Genomic DNA, 17198 nt, shown 5'->3' on the forward strand with positions numbered 1-17198 from the left:
CATTAAAAAATCAGGAAACAACAGGTGTTGGAGAGGATGTGGAGAAATAGGAACACTTTTACACTGTTGGTGGGATTGTAAACTAGTTCAACCATTATGGAAAACAGTATGGCAATTCCTCAAGGATCTAGAACTAGATGTACCATATGACCCAGCCATCCCACTACTGGGTATATACCCAAAGGATTATAAATTATGCTACTACAAAGACACATGCACACGTATGTTTATTGCGGCACTATTCACAATAGCAAAGACTTGGAATCAACCCAAATGTCCATCAGTGACAGACTGGATTAAGAAAATGTGGCACATATACACCATGGAATACTACGCAGCCATAAAAAAGGATGAGTTTGCGTCCTTTGTAGGGACATGGATGCAGCTGGAAACCATCATTCTTAGCAAACTATCACAAGAACAGAAAACCAAACACCGCATGTTCTCACTCATAGGTGGGAACTGAACAATGAGCTCACTTGGACTCAGGAAGGGGAATATCACACAATGGGGCCTATCATGGGGAGGGGGGAGGGGGGAGGGATTGCATTGGGGAGTTATACCTGATATAAATGATGAATTGATGGGTGCTGACGAGTTGATGGGTGCAGCACACCAACATGGCACATGTATACATATGTAACAAACCTGCACGTTATGCACATGTACCCTAGAACTTAAAAGAATAAAAAAAAAAAAAAAAAAAAAAGCAAAACAAAAACTCTCCCTTGACATCACATCTCCCTCATTTCTCTGCTTTACTCTTTATCCAAAGAGTTGTCTATTCTTGGTGTTTCTATTTCCTCTTTCCATTCTATGCTAAACCCACTCTACATCAGGCTTTCATTCCCATTGTTGCTCTAAAGCCAGTCTTATGAAGGTCATAAAAGCCTCAACATTACCAAATATTATAGTCAATTATCAATCTTCACTTTACTTAGCAACACTGGACACAATTGATCTCACCCTCCTTGAAATACATTGTGAAACATTATACTCTCCTAATTTCTCTTCTATTTCACTGATTACTTCTCAGTTACCTTTTCTGAATCTTTAACTTCTTGCATGCTTAAAGTAATATGCTAAAAGTGAAATTTTGGCCAGGACAACCTGATGAAATCTAGCATTTAAAACAACAGTTATGTTTACTGTATATAATTTATTTAGCCATTTGATGCATTCATAAATATTTATTCAGCATCTACTATATACCAGGCACTGGAAATATAGAAATAAGCGAAATGACCATACCCTGTCCACACAGAGCTTACATTTTCAGTGGGGGAGACAATCAATAAACAAGTAGATAGACATATATTTAAATGCCAGGCAAAAATAAGTATTATGAAGAAAACCTCATTCAACAATTTTTCTTTGTCTTGAATCTATTACAAAAAAATTTTTTTTTAACTGTTCAAGCTACCAAAGCTATCTCGATGTGTTTGAAAATGATGTTAGGCATTTTTTAAAAAGCTGACATTATCTAAAGGAGATTCTTTATTTCCATATGCAAACTACAGATTAAATCCTATATTGTGGAACATAAGGAATACGAGGAGAAGAAAAGTGAGAAAGTAGTTAGTTCAGAATAAGAAGAGGACCAGAAAAATATTAAATAATAAAAGTCAAGAGAAGAGAAAATATCAAAAGGGGGAATGGACAGTTAAATCTACAAAAGCTGAAGAAAAAGAGGATACTAAATTTGTGTATTATACAATGAGTTTTTTTTGGGACTTTCAAGAAAACAGTAAATTTAATATTCAAGAGACAAATGCAGTAAGTTACACAGTGGGAAGGGTAGTAAGGAGGTAGCAACAATGAAGAAATAGAATGAATAAATTTTTTTTTTTTTTGAGATGGAGTCTCGCCATGTTGCCCATACTGGTCTCAAACTCCTGGGCTCACATAATCCTCCTGCCTCAGCCTCTGGGGTAGCTGGGATTGCAGGCATGTGCCACTGCACCCAGCTTAGAGTGGGTATGACTTTAAGATGTCTGGAAATGAAAGTAAGAGGTAAATAAAGAAGCTTGAAGATACATATTAAATCAGGAAGCAGAGAAGCAAAACAGGCAAGCATATTAAAGGCTTTAAAGTACATGTTCAAGAGGGTCTTTCTAAAAAAGAAGAGGGATGTATCTTTCTTTTAAAGAGAAAAGGGATAAAAGAAGGAAAGATGAACATAAATACTTTAGGGTGAAAAATTATAAGGATGAGGGCATTTGGCCTTATTCATACTTTTAAATAATGGCTAATCAGTAAATCAACTTTCCAAAGACAGTGATAGCCAGCAATAACTTATTCTGACATACTGAGCCCAAGTGAACAGTAAATTATGACGAGGTTATGAGAACATTCACCTCAGAACCTACTTTCTCTGGATTCCTCTCACTGCATGTTTCTTCTTCCCATTTTTCTTTTTTTCAGTTTTTCTTTTATTTTTAATCACTTCCATGTCTATCTATGTATTTTTCATTCTACTTCCTGTTCTGTCTCCCTTTGCCTCTCTCTTTCCCCCTATTATCTCACACCATGACCTAGAGAAAATGTCTTTTGGTATTAATTTTACTTAATGTTTACAATGTAAAATCTTCCTTTTTCAAATATTAGTAGTTTTTCATTTAAATATATGAATTTTCTTCCAAGTAACAAAATGATATGCTTTGGAAACAAATATTACAACTTACAGTGTATAAAATACATACCTGAGTTAAACCAGCACCTGTTTGCATAGAAGACTTTTTTAATAGTCTTACTTCTTTGTTTATGTACCTTAGCATCCCACTAAGCGTGCTAAAGTCATTACTCTCAGAACTATCATCTTCTAGGTTATACGTGAGAGGTTTAAATGAGTCTGGCTGGGTGTAAGTCAGATTCTTATGGCTTTCTTCTGATGTTGAAGGCTGTTCTAATTGCATTTTCTTCAAGTCCTGTAGTAATTCTTCAGAAAGATCTTCATCACCATGAGTTTTGAAAGTAAGATCACTGGCACTAATAGAGCGACGTAATTTTGTACACTTGGAAAAAGATGTGTGAAAATGTTTAGCAAATTTTGGATCTTGAACATCGGGCATAATTTCTGTTGGAGATGTAAATGGGCCTGGTAGAAACTTGGTGTCTTCTGCCTTTTCATGTCCAGAAATTTTGGCTTGTAATCTGGTTAATTCTGATTCCTGCAGAAAAATTGGTACATAGTAGGTGCGCAATACATTTTTGTTAAATGAATGAACTCCTTAGAAAATCATAGACTTTTAGAAAGTCAACCTTTGTCCCAGTATAGGAATTCTGTTGATAATTCTCGAGAATTTTCCAAGCTCTGTTTAAAACCTTTACTTATTTAAGATAGGTTCACTTTGGGAAAATTACACGTTTGTTTGAAATATGCTTATTCTAAGAAATTCCATTAAAACTAATTTTCCTTATATATGTATATTTTTGGTGTTAATGACAATATCAATTTCTATTCAAGATTGAAATCTTACACCTAAAAATTTCTCTGCAGAGGTGTAGAGGTATGCTAGCTTTTGTTAATCTAACACATATAGACACAAAAAGACCTCTTTCAGAATTTCCAACAGGGAATAAACAGATATAAGCTATTCTGCTTTTTGTGTTCTCATTATAAGAAAGCTTTATTATATTAGACATTTTTCAAAAACTTAAAAAAGTGATTAATTTTTAATAAATTAATCCTTGTTAAATAAACTTTTCATTTCTATTTTTTTCATGTCTTTCATTTGGGTCCTGTAACTGAACTTTGGGATCCTAGGAGACTACATAAACTAAAAAACCAAAAAGCCTAAAAAAAGAGATGATATATTAATTTCAAAAGCTTAATAATGTAAGTATAGTAGTCTTCTTTTCAAATACATTTGCCTTTTCTTAAAGGTATCCATAAGATACATATTTCTAAATCCTGTCCGTTTTAATCTGATAGTTTCTGTTCTTAAAGTAGCTTTCAAAAATACTGTGTTCATAACTAAAACTGTCATAACCACAGAATGCATTACAGAATAAAAGTTTAACATGCATATTTCGGTTCTTTCCTGTTTTTATACTACTTCATCTAAAATTGATTTATATGATTTTTTAAAATACTTTAAGTTCTAGGGTACATGTGCACAACGTGCAGGTTTCTTACCTATGTATACATGTGCTATGTTGGTGTGCTGCACCCATTAACTCGTCATTTACATTAGGGATTTCTCTTAATCATCCCTTTCCCCTCCCCCATCCCATGACAGGCCCTGGCGTGTGATGTTCCCCACCCTGTGTCCAAGTGTTCTTATTGTTCAATCCCCACCTATGAGTGAGAATATGTGGTGTTTGGTTTTCTGTCCTTGCAATAGTTTGCTCAGAACGATGGTTTCCAGCTACATCCATGTCCCTACAAAGGACATGAACTCATCCTTTTTTATGGCTGCACAGTATTCCATGGTGTATATGTGCCACATTTTCTTTATCCAGTCTATCATTGATGGACATTTGGGTTGGTTCCAAGTGTTTGTTATTGTGAATAGTGCCGCAATAAACATACGTGTGCATGTGTCTATAGCAGCACGATTTATAATCCTTTGGGTATATACCCAGTAATGGGATGGCTGGATCAAATGGTATTTCTAGTTCTAGATCTTTGAGGAATTGCCACACTATCTTCCACAATGGTCAAACTAGTTTACACTCCCACCAACAGGGTAAAGTGTTCCTATTTCTCCACATCCTCTCCATCACCTGTTGTTTCCTCACTTTTTGATGATCACCATTCTAACTGGTGTGAGATGGTATCTCATTGTGGTTTTGATTTGCATTTCTCTGATGGCCAGTGATGATAAGCATGTTTTCAGGTGTCTGTTGGCTGCATAATGTTTTCTTTTGAGAAGTGTCTGTTCATACCCTTCACCCACTTTTTGATGGGGTTGATTTTTTCTTGTAAATTTGTTTAAGTTCTTTCTGGATTCTGGATATTAGCCCTTTGTCAGATGGGTAGATTGCAAAAATTTTCTCCCATTCTGTAGGTTGCCTGTTCACTCTGATAGTAGTTTCTTTTGCTGTGCAGAAGCTCTTTAGTTTAATTAGATCTGAGTTGTCTATTTTGGCTTTTGTTGCCATTGCTTTTGGTGTTTTAGTCATGAAGTCCTTGCCTGTGCCCATGTCCTGAATGGTATTGCCTAGGTTTTCTTCTAGGGATTTTATGGTTTTAGGTCTAACATTTAAGTCTTTAATCCATCTTGAATTAATTTTTGTATAAGGTGTAAGGAAGGGATGCAGTTTCAGCTTTCTACATATAGCTAGCCAGTTTTCCCACCACCATTTATTAAATAGAAAATCCTTTTCCCATTTCTTGTTTTTGTCAGGTTTGTCAAAGATCAGATGGTTGTAGATGTGTGGTGTTATTTCTGAGGCCTCTGTTCTGTTCCATTGGTCTATATCTCTGTTTTGGTACCAGTATCATGCTGTTTTGGTTACTGTAGTCTTGTAGCATAGTTTTAAGTCAGGTAGCATGATGCCTCCAGCTTTGTTCTTTTGGCTTAGGATTGTCTTGGCTATGTGGGCTCTTTTTTGGTTCCATATGAACTTTAAAGTAGTTTTTTACAATTCTGTGAAGAATGCCATTGGTAGCTTGATGGGGATGGCATTGAATCTATAAATTACCTTGGGCAGTATGGCCATTTTCATGATATTGAATCTTCCTATCCATGAGCATGGAATGTCCTTACATTTGTTTGTGTCCTCTTCTATTTCATTGAGCAGTGGTTTGTAGTTCTCCTTGGAGATCCTTCACATCCCTTGTAAGTTGGATTCCTAGGTATTTTATTCTCTTTGAAGCAGTGGTGAATGGGAGTTCACTCATGATTTGGCTCTCTGTTGGTCTGTTATTGGTGAATAGGAATGCTTGTGATTTTTGTACATTGGTTTTGTATCCTGAGACTTTGCTGAAGTTATCAGCTTAAGGAGATTTGGGACTGAGATGATGGAGTTTTCTAAATATACAATCATGTCATCTGCAAACAGGGACAATTTGACTTCCTCTTTTCCTAATGGAATACTTTCTTTCTTTCTCCTGCCTGATTCCTCTGGCCAGAACTTCCAACACTATGTTGAATAGGAGTGGTGAGAGAGGACTTCCCTGTCTTGTGCCAGTTTTCAAAAGGAATGCTTCCAGTTTTTGCCCATTCACTATGATATTGGCTGTAGGCTTGTCATAAATAGCTTTTATTATTTTGAGATACATTTCATCGATACCTAGTTTGACAGTTTTTAGCATGAAGGGCTGTTGAATTTTGTTGAAGGCCTTTTCTGCATCTATTGAGATAATCATGTGGTTTTTGTCTTTGGTTCCGTTGATGTGATGGATTACGTTTATCGATTTGCGTATGTTGAACCAGCCATGCATCCCAGGGATAAAGCCAACTTGATTGGGTGGATAAGCTTTTTGATGTGTTGCTGGATTCAGTTTGCCAGTTATTTTATTGAGGATTTTTGCATCGATGTTCATCAGGGATATTGGTCTAAAATTCTCTTTTTTTGTTGTGTCTCTGCCAGGCTTTGGTATCAGGATGATGCTGGCCTCATAAAATGAGTTAGGGAGGATTCCCTCTTTTTCTATTGATTGGAATAGTTTCAGAAGGAATGGTACCAACTCCTCTTTGTACCTTTGGTAGAATTCAACTGTGAATCCATCTGGTCCTGGACTTTTTTTGGTTGGTAGGCTAATAATTATTTCCTCAATTTCAGAGCCTGTTGTTGGTCTATTCAGGGAATCAACTTCTTCCTGATTTAGTCTTGGGAGGGTGTATGTGTCCAGGAATTTATCCATTTCTTCTAGGTTTTCTAGTTTATTTGTGCAGAGGTGTTCATAGTATTCTCTGATGGTAGTTTGTATTTCTGTGGGATTGGTGGTGATACCCCTTTATCATTTTTTATTGTGTCTATTTGATTCTTCTGTCTTTTCTTCTTTCTTAGTCTTGCTAGCAGTCTATCAATTTTGTTGATCTTTTCAAAAAACCAGCTCCTGGATTCATTGATTTTTTTTGAAGGGTTTTTTTGTGTCTCTTTATCCTTTAGTTCTGCTCTGATCTTACTTATTTCTTACCTCCTGGTAGCTTTTGAATTTGTTTGCTCTTGCTTCTCTATTTCTTTTAATTGTGATGTTATGGTGTCGATTTTAGATCTTTCCTGATTTCTCTTGTGGGCATTTAGTGCTATAAATTTCCCTCTACACACTGCTTTAAATGTGTCCCAGAGATTCTGATATGTTGTGTCTTTGTTCTGATTGGTTTCAAAGAACATCTTTATTTCTGCCTTCATTTCATTATGTACCCAGTAGTCATTCAGGAGGCCGTGCAGTTGCCATGTAGTTGTGTGGTTTTGAGTGAGTTTCTTAATCCTGAGTTCTAATTTGATTGCACTGTGGTCTGAGGGACAGTTTGTTGTGATTTCTGTTCTTTTACATTTGCTGAGGAGTGCTTTATTTCCAACTATGTGGTCAATTTTGGAATAAGTGCAATGTGGTGCTGAGAAGAATGTATATTCTGTTGATTTGGGGTGGAGAGTTCTGTAGATGTCTATTAGGTCCACTTGGTGCAGAGCTGAGTTCAAGTCTTGGATATCCTTTTTAACCTTCTGTCTCATTGATCTAATATTGACAGTGGGGTGTTAAAGTCTCCCGTTATTATTGTGTGGGAGTCTAAGTTTCTTTGTAGGTCTCTAAGGACTTGCCTTATGAATCTGGGTGGTCCTGTATTGGGTGCATATATATTTAGGATAGTTAGCTCTTCTTGTTGAATTGATCCCTTCACCATTATGTAATGGCCTTGTGTCTTTTGATCTTTGTTGGTTTAAAGTCTGTTTTATGAGACTAGGATTGCAACCCCTGCTTTTTTTGTTTGTTTGTTTTGTTTTCCATTTGCTTGGTAGATCTTCCTCCATCCCTTTATTTTGAGCCTATGTGTGTCTCTGCACATGAGATGGGTCTCCTGAATATAGCACATTGACGGGTCTGGTCTTTAACTAATTTGCCACTCTGTGTCTTTTAATTGGGGCATTTAGCCCATTTCCATTTAAGGTTAATATTGTTATGTGTGAATCTGATCCTGTCTTTATGATGTTAGCTGGTTATTTTGCTCGTTAGTTGATGCAGTTTCTTCCTAGCATCCATGTTCTTTACAATTTGGCATGTGTTTGCAGTGGCTGGTACCAGTTGTTCCTTTCCATGTTTAGGGCTTCCTTCAGGAGCTCTTGTAAGGTAGGCCTGGTGGTGACAAAATCTCTCAGCAGTTGCTTGTCTGTAAAGGATTTTATTTCTCTTTCACTTATGAAGCTTAGTTTGGCTGGATATGAAATTCTGGGTTGAAAATTCTTTCCTTTAAGAATGCTGAATATTGGCCCCCACTCTCTTCTGGCTTGTAGAGTTTCTGCCGAGAGATCTGCTGTTAGTCTGATGGGCTTCCCTTTTTGGGTAACTGGATCTTTCTCTCTGGTGGCCCTTAACATTTTTTTCTTCATTTCAACTTTGGTGACTCTGACAATTATGTGTCTTGGGGTTGCTCTTCTCGAGGAGTATCTTTGTGGCGTTCTCTGTATTTCCTGAATTTGAATGTTGGCCTGCCTTGCTACCTTGGGGAAGTGCTCCTGGATAATATCCTGAAGAGTGTTTTCCAACTTGGTTCCATTCTCTCCGTCACTTTCAGGTACACCAATCAAACGTAGATTTGGTCTTTTCACATAGTCACATATTTCTTGGAGGCTTTGTTCATTTCTTTTTACTCTTTTTTCTCTAAACTTCACACTTTATTTCATTCATTTGATCTTCAATCGCTGATACTCTTTCTTCCACTTGATCAAACTGGCTACTGAAGCTTATGCATGTGTCACGTGGTTCTTGTGTCATGGTTTTCAGCTCCATCATGTCATTTAAGGTCTTCTCTACACTGTTTATTCTAGTTAGCCATTAGTCTAATCTTTTTTCAAGGTTTTTAGCTTCCTTGCGATGGATTCAAATATCCTCCTTTAGCTTGGAGAAGTTTGTTATTACCAACCTTCTGAAGCCTGCTTCCATCAACTCATCAAAGTCATTCTCCGACCAGCTTTATTCCATTGCTGGCAATGAGTTACGATCCTTTAGAGAAGAAGAGGCAGTCTGGTTTTTAGAATTTTCAGCTTTTCTGCTCTGGTTTCTCCCCATCTTTGTGGTTTTATCTAACTTTAGTCTTTGATGATGGTGACCTACAGATGGGGTTTCAGTGTGGATGTCCTTTTTGTTGATGTTGATGCTATTCCTGTTTGTTAGTTTTCCTTCTAACAGTCAAACCCCTCAGCTGCAGGTCTGTTGGAGTTTGCTGGAGGTCCACTCCAGACCCTGCTTGCCTGCGTATCACCAGCGGAGGTTGCAGAACAGCAAATATTGCCACCTGATCCTTCCTCTGGAAGCTTCATCTCAGAGGGGCACCTGGCTGTATGAGGTGTCAGTCAGCCCCTACTGGCAGGTGTTTCCCAGTTAGGCTACACGAGGATCAGGGGCCCACTTGAGGAGGCAGTCTATCCTTTCTCAGAGCTCAAACTCCATGCTGGGAGAACCACGGCTCTCTTTAGAGCTGTCAGACAGGGACGTTTAAGTCTGCAGAAGTTTCTGCTGCCTTTTGCTCAGCTATGCCCTGCCCCCAGAAGTGGAGTCTAGATAGGCAAGCAGGCCTCATTGAGCTGCGGTGGGCTCCACCCAGTTCCAGGTTCCCAGTCACTTTGTTTACCTACTCAAACCTCAGCAATGGCGGATGCCCCTTCCCCAGCCCAGGCTGCCACCTCACAGTTCGATCTCAGACTGATGTGCTAGCAGTGAGCAAGGCTCTGTGGGTGTGGGACCTGCCGAGCCAGGCGTGGAATATAATCTCCTGATGTGCCATTTGCTAAGACCATTGGAAAAGTGCAGTATGAGGACAAGAGTGTCCCAATTTCTCAGGTACAGTCTGTCATGGCTTCACGTGGCTAGGAAAGGGAAATCCTCCGACCCCCTTGTGCTTTCTGGGTGAGGCAATGTCCCGCCCTGCTTCGGCTCACCCTCCGTGGGCTGCACCCACTGTGCAACCAGTCCCAGTGAGACGAACCAGGTACCTCAGTTGGAAATGCAGAAATCACCCGTCTTCAGCGTCAGCTACACTGGGAGCTGCAGACCGGAGCTGTTCCTATTTGGCCATCTTGGAACCCATCCCCAATTTATATGATTTTTAAGTGGCTAGAGTGCCAATTTTTTGTTGTAAATCTTACATTCACATTGTTAAAATCACAATTAACAAAAAACAGTTATAGAGTTGGCACAGAATAGGACTGTACACAGCTGCAGTCTTTTTTCTTTTTCCTCCTCTGCATTATCTAGCCATAATTGAGATATGTGGTATCTCATATAAGTAGGATTTTATTTAACCTACAGTTTTAACACATAACTTTTACAATTAAATATACTACACTGAATACATTAAATTAATTCAACTTTTTCTTAAGATTCAAAGAAGGTCACTGTTGTGAATGTAATTGTAGTGAGCCATAATATAATGATGCCTTCATGGCTCTCAAAAAATGGTTTTTGCCCTTGTTCTAATTACCCTCAAATATAAGGTTGCTAGTTAGGATACCAGAGAAAGTGAACTAGAAAGACTAGTTGCCTTAAACACTGATCTTTCTTTTCTTCTCCCTCACTTCTGATTTTGTTCCCTGTCATTTAATGATGTTGTCAATGGAATTGCTTTCTGTTATTTTTAGTTACAGTTATGCTTGCTTCTCCCCTTCTATTAGACTGTCTTCTGTATTTCTTTGTTTTATCCTCAATTTCTCTTCAGTTTAGACTTTACAGCAGGCTGAGGTTGACTTTGAGAGCTACTGTGAGCCAACAAAGGAATTCTATTTTCTGACTGGTATATTGACTAATCACAGTACATATTCTAAGATCTCTATATCTATGATTCATTTAAGAATTGTCAGTCAGTTGTGGTAGCTCATGCCTGCAATGCCAGCACTTTGGGAGGCCAATTTGGGATGACTGCTTGAGCCCAGAAGTTTGAGAAAAGCCTGGGCAACATAAGGAGTCTCTGTCTCTACAAAAAAAAGTCAAACATCAGCTGGGCGTGGTGGCATATTCCTGTCGTCTAAGCTACTTGGGAGCTGAGGTGGGAAAATTGCTTTGAGGCCAGTAGATCGAGGCTGCAGTGAGCTGTGATTGTGCCACTGCACTCCAGCCTGGGCAATGGAGTAAGACTCTGCCTGAAAAAAAAAATATTGCTACATAGCCACTATTTTGATAACTGCCTAAACAGTTAAAATCATCTGAATTACTAACACATGCAATCTAATTGTATTTATCTCATCAGTAATATTTAGTAATGAGCAGCAGGGATAATACTGTGATAAGCAATACAGCACAGAATCTAATTTTTTAGGGTCAATTTTCTATAATGAAGCTCATAATTCTGTATAAAGGTGCATTACAGAACGTGAAATATTAATAAAAGCATTAATAGAGTGTTCAACCTCAATATGTTTTTATGTATTAGATTATGTCTATTCAGCTTTCCTCTAGTACTGTTAATATCAACTCTGTTATAAATGGAATTTAAGTATTCAGCTTAGTAACTAGAAATATTTCTAAGGTATTATTTGGCTGAGGTTTTTTCCTTTTCAATAACTTTCATTTTGCTATAAAATCATTTATTGTTACATAATTATCAGTATGTTCTTTTTTAAGGCCTTCACTAAGAACTTTACCCTACATATTGGCAGGTTTGAACCAATGTTAAGTTTTTAATCTCTATGCATCAATACTGATATTAATTTCAAATTCTGGGAGAAACTGCCATGATTAATGAAGATGAATACAAAGCAAAAGCTATTTAAAAAAAAAAATTTTTTTTTTTTTTGCAGAGACAGGGTCTTGCTATGTTGTTCAGGCTGGACTTGAACTCCTAGACTCAAGTCATCCTCCTGCCTTGACCAAAGAACTGGGATTCCTTTTTAAATTATGTCTATATCCAAATCTAGATAAAAACCTCTGAATACATTCTTGGATTGTCTACTTTATTTTTTTCTTTTTTTGAGAAGGAGTCTCACTCTGTCACCCAGGCTGGAGTGTAGTTGTGCGATCTCGGCTTACTGCAACCTCCGCCTCCCAGGCTCAAGCGATTCTCCTGCCTCAGTTTCCCATGTAGCTGTGATTACAGGTGCTGGTGACCATGTCCTGCTAATTTTTTTATTTTTTAGTAGAGACAGGGTGGTTTCACCATGTTGGCCAGGCTGGTCTTGAACTGCTGACCTCAAGTGATCTGCCCACCTTGGCCTCCTGAAGTACTGGGAATATAAGAGTAAGCCACCACGCCTGGCCTACTTTATGATTTTAAAAGAACTTTGCTGATTTTGAAAAATGCTTCTGCTTTTTTGTTTTAGGTACATCAAGTATAAAACCCTCTAAACATTATGATTAGATGAATTTATATTTGAACATTTATAAATTACATCTTCTATGGTAATAAGATATACATCTTAATAATTTCCTAAATTCACAATCTTCTAAATAAAATGCTTTTTATTCAAACAGGCCAATATTTGGTCATATAGTCCTTTATAAACTACAAGGACAGGTAAAGAAGACATTTACATTTTCATAGATATGCTTTATTACTTTTATATGTTTACTTACTTTAGTAAGTAATGCTTCATTTGCAGCTTCAATTACTTCATTCCTATCTTGGACTTGTTGATGCAAATTGCTTACAGTATCCTGAGCTTCTTCTAATTCCAATTTTGCCTTCTCTAATTGTTCATTTAGTTGCTGAACAGAAGTCTTTTGAGAGTCAGCAGAAATCTTCCACTTTGCATGGTTCTCTTGATGTGAAATCATCTATATAGCCCCAGAATGGAAAAGAAAAAAAAAATAAACAAAAAAATAGAATGAAACTGGATTCAACAACAGTCTAATACTTTCTACTTTTATTTACTTTTTCTTTAAAAATAGCAAATTCTGTTTATAGTTACAAATATCTGATTTTTCAAAAATACTAGAGGAAAAAGGGAGAAAAGGAATCTATAATCTTCAATTTACTCAAGAACTTAATGAACCAAATGCAATGGACTCTATTTGGGTACTGATTTGAACAAATAAATTATAAAGACATTTTTGAGACAACTGGGAAAATCTGAACAATGATTGGATACTTGATGATATTAAGGAGTCACTGTCAATTTTTAGGTGTGATAATGGTATTGTGGTTCTGTTCCAAAAAATAGCCCTTATCTTTTAGAGCTATGTTATGGTTTGGCTCTGTATCCCCACCCAGGCTTCATCTTGAATTGTAATTCCCGTATGTCGAAGGAGCAACCTGGTGGAAGGTGACTGGATCATGGGGATGGTTTCACCCATGCTGTTCTCATGATACTGAGTTCTCATGAGATCTGATCGTTTAAAAGTGTGACACGTCCCCTCTTGCTCTCTCTCTCCCACCACTATGTAAGACATGACTTGCTTCCCCTTCTGCCATAATTGTAAAAACTAAGTTTCCTGAGGCCTCCCCAGCCCTGTGGAACTGTGAGTCAATTAAACCTCTTTTATTTATAAATTACCCTGAAACTGTCAGCGTTCTCCAAACCCCAGAATGGTAGATCCAGTGACAGCCCTTGCACCTGCACCTGGAAAAGCCTTAGGCACTCATGCCAGGCCTGAGACTGTGTAATTTATAAGGAAAAGAGGTTTAATTGACTCAGTTTTTATAGCAGGGTGAAAATGGACTAATAACAGAAAACTGGTATCAGAATAGTGGGGTACTACTACAAAGATAACCTGAAAATGTGGAAGTCACTTTGGAACTGGGTAATGGGCAGAGGTTAGAACAGTTTGGAGGAATCAGAAGACAGGGAGATGTGAGAACGTGTGGAACTTCCCAAAGACTTGTCGAATGGTTTTGACCAAAATGTTGATAGTGATATGGACAATGAAGTGTAAGCTAAAGTGGTGTCACATGGAGATGAGAAACTTATTGGAAACTAGAGTATCTTGCTATGTTTTAGCAAAGAGACCAGTGGCATTTTGCCCCCACCCTAGAGATCTGTGGAACTTTGAAGTTGAGAGAGATGATTAGGGTCTCTGAGAGAAGAAATTTTTAAGGATTCAAGAGGTCATCTGGCTTTTGTGAAAGTGTACAGTCATATGCATTCACAAAGAGATGATCTGAAAGCAGAACTTATGTTTAAAAGGGAAGCAGAGCATAAAAGTTTTAAAAAATTTGCAGCTTGGCCATGTGGTAGAAAAGAAAAACCCATTTTATGGGGAGAAATTCAAGCTGGCTACAGAAATTTTCTTAAGTAATGAGGAGCTAAATATTAATTGCCAAGACAATGGGGAAAATGTCTCCAGGCCATTTCAGAGATCTTCAAGGAAGCCCCTCCCATCACAGGCCTGGATATTTAGGAGGAAAAAATGGTTTTATGGGCCAGGCCCAGAGCCCCACTGCTCTCTGCAGCCTCAAGATGGGGTGACCTGCATCACAGTTGATTCAGCTCCACTCATGGCTAAAAGGGGTCAAGGTACAGCTCAGACCGTTGCTTCAGAGGGTGCAAGCCCCACACCTTGGCAGCGTCCATGTGGTTTTAAGCCTGCAGGTGCACAGAAGACAAGAATTGAGCTTTGGGAGCCTCTGCTTAGATTTCAGAGGATGTGTGGAAATGCCTGGAAGTCCAAGCAGAAGTCTGCTGCAGAGGTGAAGCCCTCATGGAGAACCTCTACTAAGGCAGTCCAGAGGAGAAATGTGGGGTTGGAGCCCCCATACAGGTCCCCACTGGGGCACTGGGTAGTGGAGTTGTAAGAAGACAGCCACCATTCTCCAGACCCCAGAATGGTAGATTCACCAACAGCTTGCATCGTGCACCTGGAAAAGCCCCAGGCACTTAACGCCAGCCCGTGAAAACAGCCACAGGGGCTGTACCCTGCAGAGCCACAGGGGTGGAGCTGCTCAAAACTTTGGGAGTCCACCCCTTGCATCAGCATACCTTGGATGTGAAGAATGGAGTCAAAGGAGATTATTTTGGAGCTTTAACATTTAATGACTGCCCCACTGGGTTTCAGATTTGCATGGGCCCTGCAGCCTCTTTGTTTTGGCCAATTTTTCCCATTTGGAAGGGGAACATTTACCCAATGCCTGTATCCCCATTGTATCTTGGAAGTAACTAACTTGTTTTTTTATTTTATAGGCTCATAGATGGAAGCAACTTGGCTTGTCTCAGATGAGACTTTGGACTTGGACTTTTGGGTTAATGCTGGAATTAGTTAAGACTTTGGGGTTCTGTTGGGAAGGCATGATTGTGTTTTGAAATATGAGAAGGACATGAGATCTGGCAGGGCCCAGAGTCGGAATGATATGGCTTGGCTCTGTGTCCCCACCGAAATCTCATCTTGAATTGTAATCCCCATGTGTGGAGGAAGGTACCTGATGGGAGCTTACTGGATCATGGGAGCAGTTCCCCCAAGCTGTTCTCATGATAGTAAGTTCATTCTCATGAGATTTGATGGTTTAAAAGTGTGGCATTTCCATACACTTTCTCTCTCCTGCTGTCATGTAAGACATGCCTTGCTTTCCCTTAACCTTCTGCCGTGATTTTAAGTTTCCTGAGGTGTCCCCAGCCATGTGAAACTGGGAGTTAATTAAACCTTTTTCTTTATAAATTACCCAATCTCAGGTATTTCTTTATAGCAGTGTGAAAATGGACTAATACAAAATACTTACTGAATATAGAATAGTATAAATGTATACATCCTCATATTTATTTTTGAACAGATGAAATAATTATGTCTAAAATTTGCTTCAAATAATATGTGAATATGGGGGATGGCTTGGGAATGGGTTTAACATTTATGTTAAACTCCATTCAAGGGAGTTTGGTAACATTTTTGTGGGTGATTGGTGGGGTTTGTGGGGACCATGTCTTGCTTAGATTGGTGGGGCTTGTGGGGACCATGTCTTGCTTAAACATTTAGAATCATATCTCTTTGAAAGCATTGTGCTTTCAAAGGTTAAAGGTATGTTGACACACTTCCAAGAATGCTTAGGACTGTCTAGGTTTTATGCCTGGTACCCTCATGTAATTACTATAGCATTCCTTTTCATTCTCAAAAGTATTCTCTTTTAGATAAAGAAAATGGTCAGTGTATTTATGGATGAAATAAATTGGCTATGCATTGATAATTATTAACATTCAAAAATAAATATGAGAATGTATACTATTTATACTATTTTTAAATATATTTAAAATTTTCACAATTAAAGGTTAAAACAATCTCATTCTCCTCCAAAAAGTCAGGAGTTTTGCATTTATTATTAAGGGATTTTCTGACAATTTGGAAACCTATATATTAAAAAACACTGTTGATCTAGAACTAGAAATACCATTTGACCCAGCAATCCCATTACTGGGTATATACCCAAAGGATTATAAATCATTCTACTATAAAGACACAGGCACACGTATGTTTATTGTGGCACTATTCACAATAACAAAGACTTGGAACCAATCCAAATGTCCATCAATAATAGACTGGATAAAGAAAATGTGGCACATATACACCATGGAATACTATGCAGACATTAAAAAAGATGAGTTCATGTCCTTTGCAGGGACATGGATGAAGCTGGAAACCATCATTCTCAGCAAACTATCACAAGAACAGAAAACCAAACACTGCATGTTCTCACTCATAAGTGGGAGTTAAACAATGAGAACACATGGACATAGGGAGGGGAACATCACACACCAGGGCCTGTCACGGGGTGGGGGGCTAGGGGAGGGATAACATTAGAAGAAATACCTAATGTAGGTGACAGGTTGATGGGTGCAGCAAACCACCATGGCATGTGTATACCTATGTAACAAAACTGCATGTTCTGCACATGTACCCCAGAACTTAAAGTATAAAAAAAAAAAAAAAGAAAAAATACTTTTAAAGTATAATAAAAACTTAAAAATTATTGATCCTCTTTTCCAGCTCTCTATTACTTTAATACCATATCCTCTTATTTTATATTCAAACAACATATATATTTTAAAAGTAAATTTTTGTCAACTTCCAAACAGGTAAAAATATATACTTCAATATTATATACAAAATATTAGTATCAAATATTAAATAGCAATATCAAATATTAGAATGCAGTGGCATGTGCTTATTTTTTTTT

The 17198-nt window shown here is 38.0% G+C and overlaps 1 protein-coding gene across 1 annotated transcript in view; it reads right to left on the reverse strand.

Moving 5' to 3' along the window:
* The window catches only part of CCDC18 (coiled-coil domain containing 18), a 121216-nt gene that overhangs the window by 5565 nt on the left and 98453 nt on the right, over positions 1–17198 (reverse strand). The window contains exons 27-28 of the mRNA XM_023230985.2: positions 12677–12877; positions 2703–3170 (exon numbers count right to left, since the gene is read on the reverse strand). Of these exons, the coding sequence (XP_023086753.2) occupies positions 2703–3170; positions 12677–12877 (669 nt within the window). The remainder of the gene's footprint in view (positions 1–2702; positions 3171–12676; positions 12878–17198) is intronic.

The sequence above is a fragment of the Piliocolobus tephrosceles genome, chromosome 1 (genome assembly GCF_002776525.5).
Source record: "Piliocolobus tephrosceles isolate RC106 chromosome 1, ASM277652v3, whole genome shotgun sequence".
Classification (NCBI taxonomy): Eukaryota; Metazoa; Chordata; class Mammalia; order Primates; family Cercopithecidae; genus Piliocolobus; species Piliocolobus tephrosceles.